Source organism: Stomoxys calcitrans, chromosome 4 (assembly GCF_963082655.1).
Source record: "Stomoxys calcitrans chromosome 4, idStoCalc2.1, whole genome shotgun sequence".
In the NCBI taxonomy this organism is placed as follows: Eukaryota; Metazoa; Arthropoda; class Insecta; order Diptera; family Muscidae; genus Stomoxys; species Stomoxys calcitrans.
In genome coordinates, this window is record NC_081555.1 from 16,151,308 (window position 1) to 16,173,663 (window position 22,356).

At 37.6% G+C, this 22,356-nt stretch overlaps 1 protein-coding gene across 1 annotated transcript; it reads right to left on the reverse strand.

The window, feature by feature from the left end:
- Positions 1–18,613: 18,613 nt before the first annotated feature.
- LOC106086012 (NADH dehydrogenase [ubiquinone] 1 alpha subcomplex subunit 10, mitochondrial) lies at positions 18,614–20,640 on the reverse strand. Its single transcript, XM_059368117.1, has 4 exons — positions 20,551–20,640; positions 19,562–20,263; positions 19,110–19,508; positions 18,614–18,914 (listed from the first exon to the last, which is right to left on the reverse strand). The coding sequence occupies exons 2-4, from the start codon at positions 20,261–20,263 to the stop codon at positions 18,816–18,818; spliced, it is 1,200 nt and encodes a 399-aa protein (XP_059224100.1). The 5' UTR covers positions 20,551–20,640; the 3' UTR covers positions 18,614–18,815.
- Positions 20,641–22,356: the final 1,716 nt, after the last annotated feature.

Below are 22,356 nucleotides of genomic sequence, written 5' to 3' on the forward strand. Positions count from 1 at the left end.
AGGCCGTTATACAACCTTTACACTTAAGGATATAACATCTGGGAAAAAACGGTCTTTAGTCGAAAATGACAGTTTTCAAAAAACCCCATTACAAAATTCAGCCCTAAAAACCTAACTAATTTCCCCTAAAAAAGTTAAGTAGTGACCAAAAAATCCCCAAAAATTTGGTGACCATCGCAAAGAAGCACAAAACAAAATTTTATGAAATTTTAAGTTTGGCCGATTTTTTATCCATGTCCTGGAATCACTGTTAACAATTACAGGGGTATTCACAAAACTTAATGTAGATTTGAATTTGGTTTATTTGACAGATTTCCTTTATTGGACAGTCATTAAATTTTGTGAATACGGCCGTTTGTTTATAATTATTTATATAAAATAATAAAGCCTTAATATGGGCTTCACAATAGAATATATTTTTATGTATTTAGTAAATTTCCAAAAAAAAAAAAATATTAAATAATTCGATATACCCATGCAGAAAGTTTTCAAAAAAGTATCAAATAAATCGATGTATGTATGTAGAAACCAATATAAAATCATAGCAATAATAGTAAGTACTGACCTCTTAAGTTCATGCATGCCATTCGCCATATCCTCACAACGAGGTTGCCACAAGGCCCACATATCTAAGCCAAATCTATGTTGCCAAGCCACACAAATCCAAAGGTAAGCCCCTTTTAAACAAATAACACATTCTGCTATTTATTTTATACGGCACAATATATGGATTGCTGTTATTTATCATTAGCTTTACATATCTCTATGCAAATTCAATGACAATTTCATCTTTCATTTCATAGGCCATATCATGCCTCAACTGTTAACCAAACACTGTAAAATATAGTTACTCTTACACTTTTTTCCTAAATATGTTACCCTCACAACCACCGACTTGCATACTCTGTTAAAAACATACATGTTTCTGTTAAGTACCCATACGAATGTAAAAATCTCTTGATCAAATCACTTCCACACCAACAGAGCAACTGCTGTTGTTTGTGCTTTTGCTTTTCCCTATCCTCATACACGCACATTATTTCTTTCACCTACACTCACCCATTGCCATGAGTTGAACAATCAAAAAGCTTTGCCTTAGTTGGGGGGTTTGTTTATACACTCGCGCAGCGCTTAACACGTAACGAAGCCAACAACGACGACGACGTCCGCAGTTCTGCCGGCAGAACTGTATGCACACGAAAGAACGAACACACGCAGACCCCAACAATGGTAATGAGAAGATGATTTTTTTAATTGATTCATATTTTGAGCCATACTGTACTGATTTTGTACATTTCATTTGATTTTGTATTGCAATTGGTAAGGGAACTTTGCTTTAACAAATGAATGGCATGAATTTGACTTAAGTCACATGACAAATACACAAAATTTTAACAAAGAATAAGGCATAGGGCTATTTTTACAGCTATCGATTATACCTATTAGCATTTGAATTATCTGTGTTTTCTGGTTTTTTGCTCTTTTCTTTTGATTAAGTCGCTCTATAACCGTCGTTTTCAATAGCTTGCTACTTTTTTTTTAAACTTTTCACTCAACAAATTTGTTAAAACCCTTTTGCGTTTATTGCTTGCCATCATTTATCACGAAAACCGAACACCAATTCAGCGGACCGTAATAGTTTTTTTTTTTTCAAGTTCTTACACTCACTACACAAGTACCCAGACGGCACACATGCAGTAACAAACGAACGAAAAGAAAAATGCATGACAAACCTTTTGTATGTTTTTAGGCAAAACAACTTCTAAATAGGAATCTTTTAATAGTTTATAATTATAGTTCTGATGACTAGGTATTTTACCGTTTGACTATTTGACTAAACCGAAAACCGCCACGATTACCGCCTTTTCAATGTTAACCCGCCGATCGCTTACAAGGAACTAAAGAGTTTGCAAAAAATTCATAGATTTTATTGACCACAAGGAAAGTATGCAACTTTCCAAGCGCCAAGATGCTCTTCTTTAAATTTTAGTTTCTAATACCCTTATGCCCTTGTTGCAAAATATAAAAGAGGGCATTTTGGCTATCAGCGCTCTTTCCGTTTCCATTTAAGCATTGGAAGCGGAAAGAGTGCCATTGATGTTATGTGAGCTGCTGCTCATTCGAACATACCATTTACTATCTCCCTCTTACTTGCATTGTTTTACACTCGCCTTGTAAACTAAAATTTTGATTCCTAAACAGTGGAATAGCCAAAGAGAAGAAGAGAGAAGAGAGAAGAGAAGAGTGTTGATGCTCACTAAATATAAATGAAGGGGAAAGGGGCGAAAAGGGACTTAATATTCTGTTCAGCCTAACACAAGCATTCTATTGCTCTCAGTGTTGAATATTGAAAAGAGCTTTTTTTCTCTTCTCAAATTCTTTAAAAAAGAATGGTGCGAGAGCATTGAGTTGATTGTTGAGGATTTTTGTTTTCCAGATTTTGAATGGAAGGAAGTTCTTTAACATTTTAGAGTTGCCAACTTCAACTTTAATAGAATCTTTTGGTGATTAGTGCTAAGAGGAATGAAATATTTTGAGAAGGCTAGAAAAGTAAATGTAAATGATTATATTGGGTTGCCCAAAAAGTAATTGCGGATTTTTTAAAAGAAAGTAAATGCATTTTTAATAAAACTTAGAATGAACTTTAATCAAATATACTTTTTTACACTTTTTTCTAAAGCAAGCTAAAAGTAACAGCTGATAACTGACAGAAGAAAGAATGCAATTACAGAGTCACAAGCTGTGAAAAAATTTGTCAACGCCGACTATATGAAAAATCCGCAATTACTTTTTGGGCAACCCAATAAATGTAAATAATTATAAAAAAATAAAAGAAATGAAATAAAATAAAAAAAAATAAAATAAAATAAAATAAAATAAAATAAAATAAAAAAGATCAACAGAAGCATTTCAACGCTTTTAAACAGCTTTTAAAATAATTCCGGAACATATATTAAAATCTTTGAAAAAAACATTGATTTTGATAAATTAATTCAATGTACAGCCAAGTTACGCAAACATTTAATAATTTTATATTTTAGAGAATTTCAGTTCTTTTTAGATTATTATCAGGATTTTTTCAGGGTTTGGCTGGATAGAAGTTCTTTAACATTTTAGAGTTGCCAACTTTAATAGAATCATTTGGTGATTATTGCCAAGTGTATTGAGATAAAGTAATTTAAAAAGTCTGGTAACGAAAATGTACAAAGGTTCAACAAAAAATGGTTGAAAAGTCTTCTAACCAAAGGCGAAACGCGTTCCATAGTGTTTGGTGTGTGTTGCTATCTTTGGCTTTCCTTTTCCATTTGCAATGTCCGATCATAGAGCTCGTCTGGAAAGAGAATTTAATAATCTTCGCCCTAACAGGCAAAAAAAAACTTGAAAAATGAGAAAATTCGCCGGAGCCCGGCCAGGATTCGCCGAATTTTCTCTAAAGGGATAACAAAAAATGGTTGAAAAGTCCTCTAACCAAAGGCAAAGCGCGTTCCATAGTGGTTGGTGTGTGTTGCTATCTTTGGCTTTCCTTTACCATTTGCTATGTCCGATCATAGAGCTCGTCTCGAAAGAGAATTTAATAATCTTTGTCCTAACAGGCAAAAAAAAACTTGAAAAATGAGAAAATTCGGCGGAGCCCTGCCGGAATTCAAACCTGGGCACACCAAGTAACAGCGAGAGCCGTTGTCTAGCGTTCAAAGTCATCAATACAACTTCCAACAGATGCACAAAATCATGTGTACTACGGAAGAAGTGTAATTGCCACAGAAAGAAAAGTCTGTCATTACACAAAAACATATGCATTGGGAAAAAGTACAGCTAATAGACAGGGTTGTCGAGCGTGGTTAATGTGGAAATTGTATCAAAGAGGTGTTTTCGCAATTAATACAATTCAAATAAAAGATTCCAAAGCACGGCCCTTGAAGCCATCACACCTAAAATGGTAGAAAAGTCTTGTACCCAAAGACGAAACGCATCCCATAGTGGTTGGTATTGCTATCTTTGGCTTGCCTTTTCCATTTGCAATCTCCGATCATTGAGCTCGTCTCGAAACAGAACAAGCAAAAAAAAAAAGAAAACCTCTTAATTTTTTATACCAACCATCATAGGATCCGTTTGTCTGTCCGCCCGTCTGTTGTAATCACTGTACATCCTTAAAAATTTGAGATATTGAGCTGAACTTTGGCACATATATGTCTTTTTGATACACGCTGGTTAAGTTTTTGAACGGGCCAAATCGGACCATATTTCGATATAAATGCTATATAGACCGATCTGACGATAAAGGTTCTGAAGTCTATCAATGCTTTATTTTTTATTAGATTTCGCTGAAATTTGAAAAAGGCAGTAGTTTTAGGCCTCGCAACATCCGACTCAAATATGGTTCAGATCGGACTATATTTGGATATAGCTGCCATATAGACCGATCTCCAGATAAAGGGTCTGAAGCCTATAAAAGCTTTATTTTTGAAACAGCGAGTTATTTTAAGCCTCCTGACATCCGACCTAAATCTGGTTCAGATCGGACTATATTTAGATATAGCTGTCATATAGACCGATCTGCCGATAAAAGCTCTGAAGCCCATAAAAGCTTTATTTATAACCCGATTTCGCTGAAATTTTAAACAGTGAATAGTTTTAGGCCTCCCGACATCGGATCCAAACATAGTTAAGATCGGACTATATTTAGATAAAGCTGTCATTTAGACCGATCCACCGATAAAGGGTTTGAAGCCCATAAAAGCTTTATTTATTACCCGATTTTGCGAAGGCGAGAATTCGAGAAGTCAGAACAAAGGCCGATTTTGATGACATTTTGCAGATAGGTTAAGATCAGTAACATAAAATTGTAGTTACTACGGCCATTTAAGTGGAAATCGGTGGATACATATATATGGGAGCTATATGCAAATCTGAACCGATTATGATGAAATTTTGCAGATATGTTAATGTCGTTAACATAACAATTCGAGCCAAATTTTGTGCAGATCGGTTGAAAATTGTAGTTACTACAGCCATTTAAGTGCAAATCGGGCAATACATATATATGGGAGCTATATCCAAATCTGAACCGACTTTTACCAAAATGAGTAGCGTTCGCCCTTGAGCCAAAAAAGTGACATGTGCAAAATTTCGTGCCGATTGGACAACAAATACGACCTGTACCTTGATTACAAGAATACATAGACTCACAGACGGTCATGGCTAAATCGAATCAGAAAGTGATTTGGAGCCGATCGGTGTACTTATCAATGGGTCTAGCTCTTCTCCTTATTGTTTTAAGTTAATAGTATTTTCCAATGGTGAAAAGTGTTTATTTGCAAAAAAAGGTATACCTACATCCTTAACACAATGGCAATTTTTAAGAAACCCATTACAACATTCAGCCCTAAAGCCTAACTAGTAGCCCTAAAAAAGATATCTTGTGGCCTAAAAATGTTCCTGAAATCCCCAAAAATTTGGAGACCAACGAAAATGAGCACAAAACAAAATTTTAATTGACAGATTTCCTTTATAGAACTGACAAATAAACTTATCTTAAGACTTCATTTAGTTTTGGAAATACGGCCGTTTGAAATTTTGTATATATAAAATAATAATAAAGCCTTGATATGGGCTTCACAATGGAATATATTTGAAAGTATTTAGAAAATTTTCCAAAAAAAAAAAATATATAAAATATAAATCGATGTACCTATTAAGAAAAATTTCAAAAATAATATCAAATAAATCGATATATGCATGTAGAAATCATAGCAATAATAGTAAGTACTGACCTCTTAAGTTCATGCATGCCATTCGCCATATCCTCACAACAGGGTTGACATAACGCCCACATATCTACAGCCAAATCTCTGTTGCCAAGCCACACAAATCCAAAGCTAAGCCCCTTTTAAACGAAGAGAACATTCTGGATCTGCTATTTATTTTATACGGCACAATGTACGAATTGCTGTTATTTGTCATTAGCTTTACATATCTCTATGCACATTCAATGACAATTTCATCTTTCATTTCAGGCCATATAATGCCCCAACTGTTAACCAACCACTGTAAAATATAGTTACTCTAACACTTTTTTCCTATATATGTTACACTCTCAACCACCGACATGCATACTCTGTTAACAACATACATATTTCTGTTAAATAGCTATACGAAAATAAAGATCCATTCATCAAATCACTTCAGTACCACCACAGCAGCTTTGTTGTTTTTGTTTTTGATTTTCCGTATCCACATACACGCATTTGTTTTCTTTCGCCAACACTCACCTGTTGACATGAGTTGAACTATCAAAAAGCTTTGCCTTAGTTGGGGGGTTTGTTATACACTCGCGCAGCACGAAACCCGAAGCGATGCCAACAACGACGACGACGTCCGCAATTCTGCCGGCAGAACTGTATGCACTCGAAAGAACGAACACACGCGGACCCCAACAATGGCAATGAGCCAATGATTTTTTTAACTGATTGATATCTTAAGCCCTACTGTACTGATTTGGTACATTTCACTTGGTTTTGTATTGCAGTGGGTAAGGGAACTTTGCTTTAACAATTGACTTAAGGAAATTGGAGATTATACCAAATTGTAACAAAAAAATAGTCATATTAGTACCATAATTAACCGATTTTTTCTATATTTTTGCTTTTTACTGTTGAAAATAACACTTGCTTAACTATTTCCATCTGTTTGCCTTTTTCAATCAAAAGATTTGTACAACCAAACTTCTTTCATTCCTTGCTTGCCATCATTTATCGCGAAAACCGTACGCATGTATATTTAACGGACCGTTATAGTTATTTTCAAGTTTCTTTGTTCCTACACACTAACACTCACGACACTCACCGGGCACACGGCACACGGCACACACGCATTAACGAACGAAATGAAAAATGCAAGGCAAACGTTCTTTTTTTTGTATTATTGAACAAAAAAAATTTGCAAATAGGAATCTTTTAGCTATTGCTATTATTTGTGTGTTTTATTTTAGCATATTTAGGGATTTTGTTATTTTTTTAAACCGAACCCAATACGAAAAACCGCTTTTACAATATTCGCCCGCCGATCGCTACCGTTGAACTGAAGAGTTTGGAAGATGTAAAAGGAATTTATTGATGAAATTATCGAAAAGCTTTTAATCTCTCTTTCACATTTGCAAAAATCAAAGAGAACTTCCTTGGAAACAGAGTTGCCGCTACATTTATATATACATAAAAGAGTTGCGTGACTGACTGACCAGGCCAAACGGCTAAAGCACGAATCATGAAATTTTACATGAATATTGGTCTTGGGTCGTAGGCATAGAATTAGGCTGGGTTTGGTGATATTCGTACGTTTATGTACTAAAAAGTACGAAAACGGAAAGGGCTAAAATTATATTCTTAGGCTCTTATTAAAGAGCGTCTGCAAAAAATATAAGGTTTGGTAAAAAAAATTTTGGAAAATAGTTCTGGAAGTGGGAGAAATAGTACGTTTAGTACCACAATTGGTACTATTTGGTACTTTTTTTGTAAATTGAACTATAGCTATGAATTTTGGCACTTAGGTATACTACGTCAACCTTAATTGGTTGACTATAAGAGTTTTTGGAAATTTGTACATTTAGGTACTAAAAAAAGTACCAAAAAGGTACGAAATGGGTGAACTTTGTACAGGGCGGATGGATAGAGTTAGAATTTTGAAATTTTGCAACCTTAATTTGGTGACTAAAAGATTTTTTGGAAATTTGCACATTTAGGTACTAAAAATAGGTACCAAAAAGGTACGAAATGGATGAAATTTGTACGGGGCGAATGGAAAGAGGTAAATTTTCGAAATTTGACGAAAATATATCTGGTACAAAAGGATGAGAGTGAAAAGAACAAATTAACAAAATAGTTCTGGTAACGGGAGAAAACGTACGTTTAGTACCGCAATTGGGACCATTAGGTACTTTCTTTACAGATGGAGCTAGAGTTCTGAAATTTGGCATGCAGGTACACCTAGGGAAACTACGATGGGTAACTAAATGATCTATTCATTGGTACATGGATGAACATTGTACAGGGCGGATGGACAGAGTTAGAATTACGAAATTTGGCAACCTTAATTGGGTGACTTTAAAAGGTTTTGAAAATTTTTACTTTTAGGTACTAAAACAAGCACCGAAATGTACGAAGTGGGTGAATTTTGTACAGGGCGGATGGACAGACATAGAATTTCGAAATTAGACTCAAAAGATATCTGCTGCAAAAGGATGAGGGTGAAAAGAAAAAAAAAATGGGAAAATAATACTGGAAACGGGAGAAAACGAACGTTTGGTACTGCAATTGGTACCATTTGGTACTTTCTTTACAGATGTAGCTAGAGATCTGAAATTTGGCATTCAGGTACAACTAGGAATAATATGATGGGTGACTACATGATCTATTCAAAATTCGTATATTGTGGTACCAAAATTGGTACCATTTTGTACTTCCTTTACATATGGAGCTAGAGGCGTGAAATTTTGCTTGCAGGTACAATTAGGAAAAATATGATGGGTGACTGATTTCTTCTTACAATTCGTACATTTTGGTACCAATATTGTACCATTCGGTACTTTTTGTACAGATGGAGATGGTGGTCTGAAATTTAGCATGTGGGTACAACTAAGAACTATGTGATGGGTGACTAAATGATATATTCACGATTCACATATGTTGGTACCAAATTTGGTACATTCTTCATAGATGGAGCCAGATGCCTGAAATTTGGCATATAGGTACAATAAAGAAATATATGACGGGTGACTAAACGATATATTAAAAATTCGCAGATTTTGGTACCATTTGGTACTTTCTATTCAGATGGAGCTAAAGGTCTGAAATTTGGCATGTTTGAAATGAAAGAAATATATTATGGGTGGCTAAATGATATATTTACGATTCACACATTTTGGTAACATTTGCTACTTTCTTCATAGCTGGAGCAAAATTTAAACCAAATCCGATAAGGACAGCGCCCTATAAGTGCTCAAGAAGTAGAATTGGTAGAGCGGGTTATATGGGAGCTGTATCAGGTTATGCACTGATTTCGACCATATTTGACATGTATGCTAGAAATTATAGAAAAAGCCACAATTTCAGCCAAATCGGATAAGAATTTAGTCCTCCAGAGGCTCAAGAAATATAATCGGGAGATCATTTTATATGAAAGCTCTATCACGTTATGGACTGATTCAGATCATGTTTGGCCCGTATATTGAAGGTCATAGGAGAAGTCGTTGTGCAAAATTTCAGTCAAATCAGGAAAGAACTGCTTCTTCTACTTCTTCGAAAATTAGCGTGCTTTCTGCAGACAGACAAACGGACTTAGAATGTCATGGAGATCAAGAACATATATATTGGGTTGCCCAAAAAGTAATTGCGGATTTTTTAAAAGAAAGTAAATGCATTTTTAATAAAACTTAGAATGAACTTTAATCAAATATACTTTTTTTACACTTTTTTTCTAAAGCAAGCTAAAAGTAACAGCTGATAACTGACAGAAGAAAGAATGCAATTACAGAGTCACAAGCCGTTGAAAAAATTTGTCAACGCCGACTATATGAAAAATCCGCAATTACTTTTTGGGCAACCCAATTCTTTATGGGATCTAAGACCAATATTTCGATGTATTACAAACGGAATGACGATATTAGTACAGTCCCAGCTCTTTATTGGGAAGGTGCTGCATACGCCCTACCGGGGGTAATGGATAAATTGAGCATTACCGTTATGCTGGAAGTACGATGGCTCTGGAAGGACTCCTCAACAACACCGAGAGGTGTTCAGATTTCGAACATATGTTTGTTCTACGGTAGACCGATGACGTGGGACGACTACGTGACATTAGCAACGCCGCGCGGATCTTTCTTAGATGGCGACTAGGAGTTTTTCTTCTCGGAGAGGTAGCTTTGGGCTGGGGGCGTCCCGAACTTCACTGGTCCCTCCTTATACACGGATTGGTCCAAGTCGAATGAGGGCACTGGGGCAGAGGATTTTATTGAATTTCTAGAGATAAGAGAGTCACGTAGACAAAATAAAAAAACGTTTTTTAAAAAATTTAAACTAACAATTTTTGTTTGCTGCATTTAAAACTACCAAATTTGGCAATGTTGCTAGCAACATTTTGAAATCATTTTGTAAAAAGAACTCAGTACTGCTTATTTGAAAAAAAAGCGTAGTCATTCACGAAAGTTTTTTTTTCATAGTGCGTTTTGACAACTGTTCGGGCGAAAACTCGAAGTCAGTACTAGGCTTAGCAGGCAAAAAAAACTTGAAAATGGCACGTCATGCACTGAGGGAAATGAGATACATTTTGTAAAGTTTAACCAGATCCCAAATATCTGCAATGCACGCTGGAACTCTTGTGCCATACTAGCTCTTCTGATGCTTGAATCCCGATACAGGTTGCGTAAAATCTGTTCATTATTTTTTATTCATGGGCTGATCATTATTTCAGTAGTCAGTTGTTCCTCGCTCAAGATTTTGAAGAACTATCTGTAGCTCTTATCACTACCCAAAAGCTTTCAAATCCTTGAAGACCCACTGAAAGAAAGATGAACCTCCAATCAACATTGCCCAAAGCAACCAGTGCTGTGAGCGTGCGATTAAAGTTATGCAAGACTCCTGTCGCAACAAGGTCAACTTTCGACTGAGATTCGTCTTGTGTGTTTAATGATTCTATGTTATGTTAAATTTATGTGGCTCTAAAGCAGTGATGGGCATTCTAACACTGTTGAAAAGACTAAACTGTGTTTGTGTGAACATCATCAAACGTTTTTAGAAAAAGGAATATTGGCAAACATAAAGTTGCCAAAGTAGCACAATCCGCAGAAATAGGTATGAACATGAAATTTGATGTATAAATCTATTCAAATAAATTTTTACTGAACCTCCATTAAATGTTCAAGTCGTTGTTTGGTACTTTTTTAAAAAATTGTCTTACACCAATAGACAAAATTAAGCACAGCATTGACAAAGTGGCCACATTCTTTCATAAAAGTGAATCAACGCACAGATGTTATTAGATCAACAACAAATATTTATAAACCAACAACAGTTATGTTGAACAAAACGTCCACAGAAGTTCACATTTTGACAACCTCTAGTATTGTACACAGTTTATTTGAAGATTACAAAAAGGTTTTGTGTGCCGATGAGTATCGAACCTGTGTTCCATCAATCTCATTGGGTGTTAACAAATGCCTTACCACATTTTTTAAGTTTTAAGAGTCATTTAAACTTAAGTTTGATATACATACACATTTCGAAGGGAAGATGTCCACAACGGTCATTGCATGAATCAACAAGGCTTGTTCACAAAATCATATACGCTTGTTGACAATATTTCCAACCACGCCCGTGCATGATAATGACAACGTTGGCGCATGATTTTGTACCATATTTTTGCTATCTGTGTAGGGCTCTGAAATATATGCTACACAGCTGCTATAGAAAACTTCTAAAAAAATAACTAAACGTGAACTCAGCATCATTATAAATAGTTCTAAATATATATCAAATTTTTGTAATCCTTTAAAAAGCACTGAAAAACTCAAAAATAGAAAATTTAGCCATGCTTAAATCTTTGCTTGACTTGGCTGTACGCTGAATTTCTTTATCAAAATAATTTTTTTTTCCAAAAGTTTCAATGCATGTACCATGATTTTAAAAATGTTGACATGTGATGTTTAAGGAAAAAATTTTAAAACATTTTTTGTTGACCTTCTCTACATTTACTTATCAAGACATCTCAAAATACTTCATACCATTTCTCTTTGCAACAACCACCAAAAGATTATATTAAAGTTGAAGTTGGCAACTCTAAAATGTTTAAGAACTTCTATCCAATCAAAATCGTAAAAAAATATCCTCAACCATCAGCTCAATGCTCTCGCACCATTCATTTTTAAAGAATGAGAGAAGAGAAAAAAGCTTTTTTTTCTTCTCACAACAACAATAGGATGCTTGTGTTACTAAGGCTTAGGCTGAACAGAATATTAAGTCCCTTCTCGTTTCCCCCTCACATATAGGTAGTGAGCATCAACAATCTTCTCTTTTTCTCTTCTTCTCTTTGGCTATTCCCCTGTTTGGAATCAAAATTTTAGAGTACAAGGCAGAGTCTAAAATATTGGAAGCAAGAGGGAGATAGTAAATGGTATTTTCGAATGAGCTCACATAACGTCAATGACACTCTTTCCGCTTCCAATGCTTAAGTGGAAACGGAAAGAGCGCTAATTGCGTAAGCCAAAATGCCCTCTTTTACATTTTGCAGCAAGGGCATAAGGCTATTAAAAACTAAAATTTAAAGAAGAGCATCTTGGCTCTTGGAATATTGCTTACTAACATTGTGGTCAGTAAAATCTATGAAATTTTTGCAAACTCTTTAGTTCCTTAGAAGCGATCGGCGGGTGAACATTGAAAAGGCGGTAATCGTGGCGGTTTTCGGTTTAGTCAAATAGTAAAACAGTAAAATACCTAGTCTTCAGAACTATAATTATGAACTATTAGAAGATTCCTGTTTAGAAGTTGTTTTGCCTAAAAATATACAAAAGGTTTGTCATGCATTTTTCTTTTCGTTCGTTTGTTACTGCATGTGTGCCGTCTGTGTACTTGTGTAGTGAGTGTAAGAACTTGAAAAAAAAACTATTACGGTCCGCTGAATTGGTGTTCGGTTTTCGCGATAAATGGTGGCAAGCAATAAACGCAAAAGGGTTTTAACAAATCTTTTGAGTGAAAAGTTTGAAAAAATGTAGCAAGCTATTGAAAACGACGGTTATAGAGCGACTTAATCAAAAGAAAAGAGCAAAAAACCAGAAAACACAGATAATTTTTAATGCTAATAGGTATAATCGATAGCTGTAAAAGTAGTCCTATGCCTTATTCTTTGTTATAATCTTGAGTATTTGTTATGTGACTTAAGTCAAATTCATGTTATTCGATTGTTGAAGCAAAGTTCCCCTACCAACTGCAATACAAAACCAAATGCAATGTGGAAAATCAGTACAGTAGGGCTCAAAATATGAATCAGTTAAAAAATCATCAGCTCATTACCGTTGTTGGGGTCTGCGTGTGTTCGTTCTTTCGTGTGCATACAGTTCTGCCGGCAGAACTGCGAACGTCGTCGTCGTTTATGGCATCGCTATGTGCTTTGCGCTGCGCGTGTGTGTAAACAAACCCCCCCAACTAAAGCAAAGCTTTTGATTGTACGACTGACCCATGGCAATAGGCGAGTGAGTGTTGGCGCAAGAAAACAAGTGCTCGTATGCTTATAGGGATAAGTAAAAAAACACAAACAGCAGCAGCTGCTCTGGTGTTAAAGTGATTTGATGAACAGATCTTTATTTACGCATGTGTTTGTATGTCGTTAGCAGAGTATGTCAATGGTTGACACATAAAAGTGTTAGAGCGAATATATGTTACAGTGGTTGATTAACACTTGAGGCCTGATATGGCCTGGAATGAAAAAGAAATTGTCGTTGAATGTGCATAGCGGTATGTCAAGCTGATGACAAATAACAGCATGGGAGATCTAATTCGTATATTGTGCCGTACAAAATAAATAGCAGAATATGTTATTCGTTTCAAAAGGCTTAGCTTTGGATTTGTGTGTATATGGCTGTAAATATATGGACCGTTGGATCCTTGTTGAGACTATGGTGAATGGTATGCATGAACTAAGAGGTCAGTACTATTTTTTGCTATGATTTTATAATGGATTTTATATTCCTACATACATACATGTGTATGTCGAATTTTATTTTTTTTTAAACACCCACCCCCAGTATATTCATTTTATCATTATGTTTGCAACACATAGAAATATCCATTTCTGATCCTATAAAGTATGTATATATATTCTTGATTGTCGTAAGAATCTAAGACGATCTAGCCATGTCCGTCCGTCTGTCTGTTGAAATCACGCTACAATGTTTAAAAATAGAGATATTGAGCTGAAACTTTGCACATATTCTCTTTTTGTCCACAAGGAGGTTAAGTTCGAAGATGGGCTATATATCGAACATATATCGGACTATAACTTGATATAGGCCCCATATAGATCGATCCCCTGATTTAGGGTCTTAGGCCCATAAAAGCCACATTTATTATCCGATTTTGCCAACATTTCGGACAGTGGGTTATATAAGGCCAGTCGACATCCTTCTTCTTCACTTTGGCCCCGATCGGTCCAGATTTGAATATAGCCGCCATATAGACCGATCTCGCGATTTAAGGTCTTGGGCCTATAAAAGGAGCATTTATTGTCAAATTTTGCCTAAATTTGTGACAGTGAGCTGCGTTAGGCCCTTCGACATCCTACTTCAATTTGGCCCAGATCGGTTCAGATTTGGATATAGCTGCCATATAGACCGATCTCTCAATTTAAGGTCTTGGGCCTATAAAATGAGCATTTAGAGTCCGATGTCGCCGAGATTTGCAAAAGTAAGTTGTGTTAGGCCCTTCGACATCTCAGATCGGTTCGGTCCAGATTTGAATATAGCTGCCATATAGATCGATCTGTCGATTTAGGGTCTTAGGCCCATAAACGCCACATTTATTATTCGATTTTGCCAACATTTGTGGCAGTAAGTTGCGTTAGGCCCTTCGACATCTTTCTTCAATTTGGCCCCGATCGGTCCAGATTTATTATCCGATTTTGCTTAAATTTTGAGAGAGTGAGTTAGGTAAGGCCAGTCAACATCCTTCTTCAATTTGGCCCAGAACGGTTCAGATTTGGATATAGCTGCCATATAGACCGATCTCTCGATTTAAGATCTTTCGCCCTAAAATGCGCATTTATTGTCCGATGTCACCGAAATTTAGGACAGTGTGTTGTGTAAGGCCGGTCCTTCGACATCCTTTTTCAATTTAGCCCAGATCGGTCCAGATTTGGATATAGCTGCCATATAGACCGATCCCTCGATTTAAAGTCTTGGCCCCATGAAAGGCAACTTTATAATCCGATTTCGCTGAAATTTGACACAGTAACTTATGTTAGGCTTTTAGACATCCGTGTCGTATATGGTTCAGATCGGTCTATATTTGGGTATGGCTACCAAAATGACCAATATTTTATTCTACGAAATTGAACAATGACTGGTACATATAAGACCACTCAATGTCAGTGTCTAATTTGGTCCAAGTCGGAACATATTTCGATATAGTTGCTATTGGAGCATAAATTATGCATATAATCTGGACAGCCTTCACAATTTACCGTGGGCGAAGTTACGAATGTCATTCGTGGCGCCAAATCATCCAAGGCGTTGGGCTCCGATGGAATCTCTACACTGATGCTGAAGAATCTAGATTTACCTGGAGTTGAGTACCTTACTACTGTCCTCAATCTGTCTTTGAACACTCTAATAGTTCCCGATGTCTGTAAAATGGGCAGAGTGATCCCGCTACTAAAGCCTGGAAAGGACCCTAGTTTGGGCGAGTCGTACAAAACAATCTCTCTTCTCTCGCAAGTAGCAAAGACGCTTGAGACATTACTTCTCCCGAGCTTCGTAGGAGAATTTCCATTCGCCGAACATCAAAATGGATTTCGAAGACAGCTTTGCATGTCATCACCGCACACATTTGCCGTGGCTTCCATCAGCCCAGGCCATGTGATAGGACGGTCCTCGTGGCACTGGACCTATCGAAGGCATTCGACACGGTCAACCATGCCAAACTATTTGAGGACATCGCCAACACGTCCTTCCAGCCAGGCCTGAAACGCTGGGTCGCAAATTATCTTTGTGGTCGCCAGTCGAGATAAGAAGTCAAAGCACCGTAGAGTGAAACAGGGTGTTCCCCAAGGCGTGGTGATATCTTTGGCACTGTTAAACCTCTACCTATCCTCCATTTCACCCCCTCCAGACGGCATAGAGATCGTATTATGTGCGGACGATTGTACCATCATGGCATCAGTCCCATATGCGAACATGTTTCTGAATTCAAAACCCATGGCGAACATGTTTCTGAATTCAAAACCCCCCCAAGGCTGTCGCAGATCTCTCAACGAGATGGCTGAACAATTTAAAATTCACCTGTTCTGGCTGACAAGCCACAGATTGCGAGACTAGGAACTACCTTTCACATTACAGAGGAACTGAAATCTGTGGGTAGGCTTCTAACGACATATAAGCTAAGTCTTCAGAATCAGGCCCGAAGGGCAACAAACGACAGATTGTCACAACGTGGAGGTTGTGAACATTCCAAAATTATTGTGGCCCAAAATATACTTGAAGAGGTCTACCGCTTTGCTGTCGCTGGCTAGAAAAGAGGTCTTAGTCTTGGTGTTCGTTATGACAGGTCACGGTCTGATCGGAAACAAATAAAAGCGCGCTAAGTTCGGCCGGGCCGTATCTTGGGAAACCACTACCATGGATTCTGTTAAAAATATATCTACATACCAAACTTCTGTTAAACCAGCAAAAATTAAAGCTTCCGGTTTACATGGGAGCTATATCTGGTTATAGACTGATATGGACCGTATTTGGCACAGTTGTTGGAAGACGTAACAGAACACCACATGCAAAATTTCAGCCAAATCGGACAAAAATTGCTATATCAGGTTATAGACCGATTCGTACTGTGCTTAACATTGTTGTTGAAAGTCATAATGGAACACTATGTGCAAATTTTCCGCCAAATCGGACAAAAATTGTCGCTTGTAAGGACACAAGAAGTCAAATAGGTCGTTGAAAGTCACAACGGAACACTAGGTGCAAAATTTCAGCCAAATCAGGCAAAAATTGCGGCTTCCAGGGGGTCAAGAAGTCAAATTGGGAGATCGGTTTCTATGGGAGCTATATCAGGTTATATACCGATTTGGACCGTACTTGACACAGTTGTTTAAAGTCATAACGGAACATCATATGCAAAATTTCAGCCAAATCGGATACAAATTGCGGCTTGTAAGGACTCAAGAAGTCAAATCGGGAGATCGGTTTATATGGGAGCTATATTTAAATCTGAAGCGATACGGCCCATTTGCAATCCCCAACGACCTACATCAATTTTAAGTATCTGTGCAAAATTTCAAGCGGTTAGCTTTACGCGTTCGACCGCTATCCTGATTTCGACGGACGGAGACGATCAATACATTATGGGGTCTAAAATGAATATTTCGAGGTGCTACAAACGGGAGGCTACCGTAGCGCAGAGGTTAACATGTCCACCTATGACGCTGAACGCCTGGGTTCGAATCCTGGCGGGACTATCAGCGAAAATTTTCAGCGGTGGTTTTCCTCTCCTAATGCTGGCAACATTTGTGGGGTACTATGCCATGTAAAACTTCTCTCTAAAGAGGTGTCGCTCTGCGGCACGCCTTTCGGACTCGCCTATAAAAAGGAGGCCCCCTATCATTGAGCTTAAACTTGAATCGGACTGCACTCATTGATATGTGAGAAGTTTGCCCCTGTTCCTTAGTGGAATGTTCATGGGCAAAATTTGCAAATTTGCATTACAAACGAAATGACGAGATTAGTATAACCCCATCCTATGGTGCTGGGTATAAAAATGCCGATTAACTGAAGGTTGCAAGTAACGCCTTCAGCAGAATCTGTGCAAAACAAAACAGAATGTGAGTGTTGAGCTTTGTTTTAGAGCGTCGTGACTCTGCACACAAATTCTAAGGCAGCAACTTGGAAAAGTTAAAAAATGTTAAAAAATTGGTGTCTTAGTCGTCCAAGTTAAAAATTGTTTAAATTTTGCGATTTGATTTTTGACATTTGTTTGCAGAAATTGTGTTTAGGCCTTAAGGACGTCGAGGATGAAGAAACTACGGAACATCTTCTGTTCTGTGTGTGCCCCGCACAGTTACTGAGAAGGAATTTCACTTAAGGTTCTCATTACTTGGAGAACTTCTCTGAACACTCGCAAGTTGTTGGGCAAGTTGTTAAAGCGATCTGGATGGTTCAATGGTAGGAACTAGAAGGCATCTTCCTTCTGCGGTTCCTGTGGTATTACAATAGACGAAAACGTCTAAGTACTTCTGATGGCAAACTGTGACTAAATCCATAAACCAATCGGCCAAGGGCATTGAAGTCTCGCCGCAGTCCTCATTAAGGGATTGCGAGAGACTTCAGTGCCCTTGGCCTATTAGTTTTCGTAGAAAAGCTTTGCCTGGCTAAAGGCATCACAAATCTCGCCAGCTTGAAACGGAAAAATTTTAAAGATTTACTCTTCCTACCCGGTCATTCTGTGTCATAGGCAGGTTTGCTAATGAGGACTGCGGTGAAACTTCAATGCCCTTGGCCTATTAGATTTCATAGAAAATTGCCCGGCTAAAGGCATCACAATTCTCGCCAGCTTGAAACGGAAAATGTTTAAAGATGTTCTCTTCCTACCCGGTCATTCTGTGTCATAGGCAGGTTTGCTAACCTATCATCTATGGTATCCTCTAGACAAAAATTTCATATAATTCTGATAAAATCATTGTTGCCTAGAGACATAGAAAATTAAAAAAATTGGAAAAACATAATATATGAAAATTTTTACCTCTTTTAACACTCCTAGGCTTGAGTTTCTATTTCTTGATTAATTGATTTTAGGATTTTTACTTAAAATAAATTTTGACCCCAAAACGAAGGCAGGTTCAGAACTTCAAAAAAAAGACTTGATTTTCCATTAATTCCATATAATTTTCTCTATTTTTCTTTTTCTTTATTATTTATCTTGCCATCACTTCTGCCACTAACAGGCAGACAATGTCGCGGATTCTTAGGCTCTTAGGATTTTAACACAGTTCTTCTTGAAACACGGACAACTGAAAAGTAGCACACTCATTCCTCGAATTGATTTAGACTAAAATTAAAAAAAAAATTAGATTTTGTTGTCCGCAATATTGATTTTGGCTTTGGTGAGCAGGCCAGTGTCGCCCATATCTTCATTATAGCCAGGGCGGTACTTCATGCCAGGAGCCTATAGAAAAGGGGAGAAAAAAAAGAGTTAGGAAAAAAAAAGAATGGCAAAAAAAAAAAACAAGGCAGGCATAGTTTGAATATAAATCGACTTACGGCAACCTTTTCCACTTAAAAGTTTTATAAAAACTTTGGCCGCTTAAACTTAATTTGAAACTATGCCTGTCTTCCCCTTTCATCCCCCTCTTTAGCTTACGTTAAACCAAATGTCACGCCATTTTTTGCCACTTTCGGGATCCCTCAACAATTCAGGCACATCGAAACGTGGCACATTGAAATAGTTCATCAAATCGGGCTTGCAACAGGTATAATTGAAACGTGCCTCACACCATTCACCCTCATTGGGGAAACGCCAATCTTTCATTTTCTTCTCCATGGGATCTTCGTTGAAAACTTCGAAATCGATACGTTCGATATCCTCAACAACGACTTCGGTTTCACCACCGGCTGTCCAGTCGTAGATCAACAACTCTGCATGAGTGGCAATATCCTTAAGGTATTGTTGTTTATAGGTGTTTTCCATGTCGCGCAAATAGGCATCGGTGAAAACGGGAGACTTGACTTCATAGTCATTGTTGCGAGCCTTGATGCGTTGCTGTAAAGGCAGAGATATTAAACAACAATAAAATTGTCCCTCCTAGCACTTACCTTAACAGCATCGACTGGCATATCCAAATAGATGACCAAATGTGGTCTCAACAATAGTGGCAAGGTATTGCCTCTTATTTCATAATACACCGAGCGGGCGCCTCTGGACACATAACCATGCCTGAACATAGTCTCTAAGAACACAAAGTCCGAATAGCAGCTACGATCCAATACCACACCCTGGCCGGTGGACAACAGATGGGCCAAAGCATCCACATATTGCTCAAAACGCAATTTATACATTTGAATTTGATAGGAAGCGGTCAAGCGATGATTGGGCTCTTTGCAAAAGTTGACCGTATCGAAGGAACGACAACTTTCTGGCATTTCAGGATCCAATTGACGCATATCATAACCATAGGCATTGATATACAACATATCCATATTGGCCTCCGGCACATACAACATTTCCAATTCATCGGCCAATTCTTTGGCAAATTTACTCTTGCCAGCCGCTATGGGACCTTCAACGCAAATGATTTTGGAGTTTTCATTCAAACGTTTGGTGGTCTTGTCCAACATGGTCTGAATGACATTGTATTCCTTCTCTTTGTAGGGGAATGGTTTGTGTTGTATGACACGGGGACCGCCACGCATTGTTTTGCCGGAGATGGAACGTTGCTGTTGGCTCAAGCCAGCCGGCAAGGCGGGGGCATTGCGTGAGCAAAGGCGTATGAGGCCCACTCGGAAAACGGCAGTCATCTTAAAGAAAAGTAAATAAAAATTAATAACAAAACGACACACAACCACATAATAAAACTGTAAAACAGTTGATTTAAACATAATTCCTAAAGCTTTATATAGCTCTCAGTGTTACATCACACACTTCCAGGCAAACCAAATGGATTTGGCACTTAAAATTAACCATTCCCATTAAAGGCAATATGAATAACCATTTTCGTAGTACGACCTTTGTAAAACCAAGCCTTTGGTAATGCAAAACTATTCCTGATTATTATTATCCGAAAGAAAAAAACTAAAAAACTCACTTTTTCGGGGAAAATGCTCTTCAACTTCGACGACTAAAAATCAGTGCCACTGACAGCAACTGTCAATAACCAAACTCACCACTCAGCAATGACAGCTGGTCAACCATAACCGAATTTCACCATGCTTAGAGGGTGTTTACACGCATAGCTAAAAAGCTAGACAAGGCCTGGTTATACTCTCGTGAACATACCGTAAATGCATGGCGAAACAATTAAAGATGGTCTCATTTGTACAACAGCCACAAATCATATAAAGAATTTTGTGTGCGTGTGTATATACGTGTGCGTACATAAGCAGATGATATGCGAGAAAGAAGTTAACAACAAAGAGAATGCAAACTAAAATCTGACCTATTAATACCGTCAAACTTGGTCGGCTGTTAAGTGCTGTTCTCGTTAGACCACTTTTTTATACCCACCGAAGGATGGGGGTATATTCATTTTGTCATTCCGTTTGCAACACATCGAAATATCCATTTCCGACCCTATAAAGTATATATATTCTTGATCAGCGTAAAAATCTAAGACGATCTAGACATGTCCGTCCGTCTGTCTGTTGAAATCACGCTACAGTCTTCAAAAATAGAGATATTGAGCTGAAACTTTGCACAGATTCTTTTTTTGTCCATAAGCAGGTTAAGTTCGAAGATGGGCTATATCGGACTATATCTTGATATAGCCCCCATATAGACCGATCCACCGATTTAGGGTCTTAGGCCAATAAAGGCCACATTTATTATCCGATTTTGCTGAAATTTGGGACAATGAGTTATGTAAGGCCCCTCGACATCCTTCGTCAATTTGGCCCAGATCGGTTCAGATTTGGATGTAGCTGCCATATAGACCGATCCTCCGATTTAGGGTCTTAGGCTCATAAAAGCCACATTTATTATCCGATTTTGCTGAAATTTGGGACAGTGAGTTGTGTTAGGCCCTTCGACATCCACCGTCAATTTGGCACAGATCGGTCCAGATTTGGATATAGCTGCCATATAGACCGATCCTACGATTTAGGGTCCTAGGCCCATAATAGCCACATTTATTATCCGATTTTGCTGAAATTTGGGACAGTGAGTTGTGATAAGCCCTTCTACATCCTTCGTCAATTTGGCCCTGATTAGTCTAGATTTGGATATAGCTGCCATATAGACCGATCCCCTGATTTAGGATTTTAGGCCCATAAAAACCACATTTATTACCCGATTTTGTTGAAATTTGGGACAGTGAGTAGAGCTAGGCCCTTCGACATCCCTTGTCAATTTGGCTCAGATCGGTTCAGATTTGGATATAGCTGCTATATAGACCGATCTCTCGATTAAAGGTTTTGGGCCCATAAAAGGCGCATTTATTGTCCGATATGGCCGAAATTGGGGACAGTGGGTTAAATTAAGCCCCTCAACATACTTTTGCAATATGGCACAGATCGGTTCAGATTTGGATATAGCTGCCATATAGCCCGATCTCTCGATCTAAGGTTTTGGGGTCATAAAAGGCGCGTTTATTGTCCGATGACGCCGAAATTTGGGACGGTGACTTGTGTTAGGCCCTTCGATATTCTTTTTAAATTTGATCCAGATCCGTCCAGATCTGCCATATAGACCGATATCCCCATCTATAGTCTTGATCCCATAAAATCGCATTTAAATCCGATTTCACTTAAATTTTACACATGGTTCAAATCGGTTTAATTTTAGATACAGCTACTTAAAAGACCAATATTTTGTTATACGCAATTGAAAAATTACTTGTACTTATAATTATTGGGTCCAAATCGAAACATATTTCGATATAGCTGCTATGGGGCAT

Coding starts and splice junctions, on each gene's coding strand:
- LOC106086012 (XM_059368117.1), bottom strand. CDS start 20,263: ATGACTGCCGTTTTCCGAGTGGGCCTCATACGCCTTTGCTCACGCAAT. Junction 19,509..19,561: donor TGCCAGTCGATGCTGTTAAG/GTAAGTGCTAGG, acceptor CTGCCTTTACAG/CAACGCATCAAGGCTCGCAA. Junction 18,915..19,109: donor GGCGTGACATTTGGTTTAAC/GTAAGCTAAAGA, acceptor CCTTTTCTATAG/GCTCCTGGCATGAAGTACCG.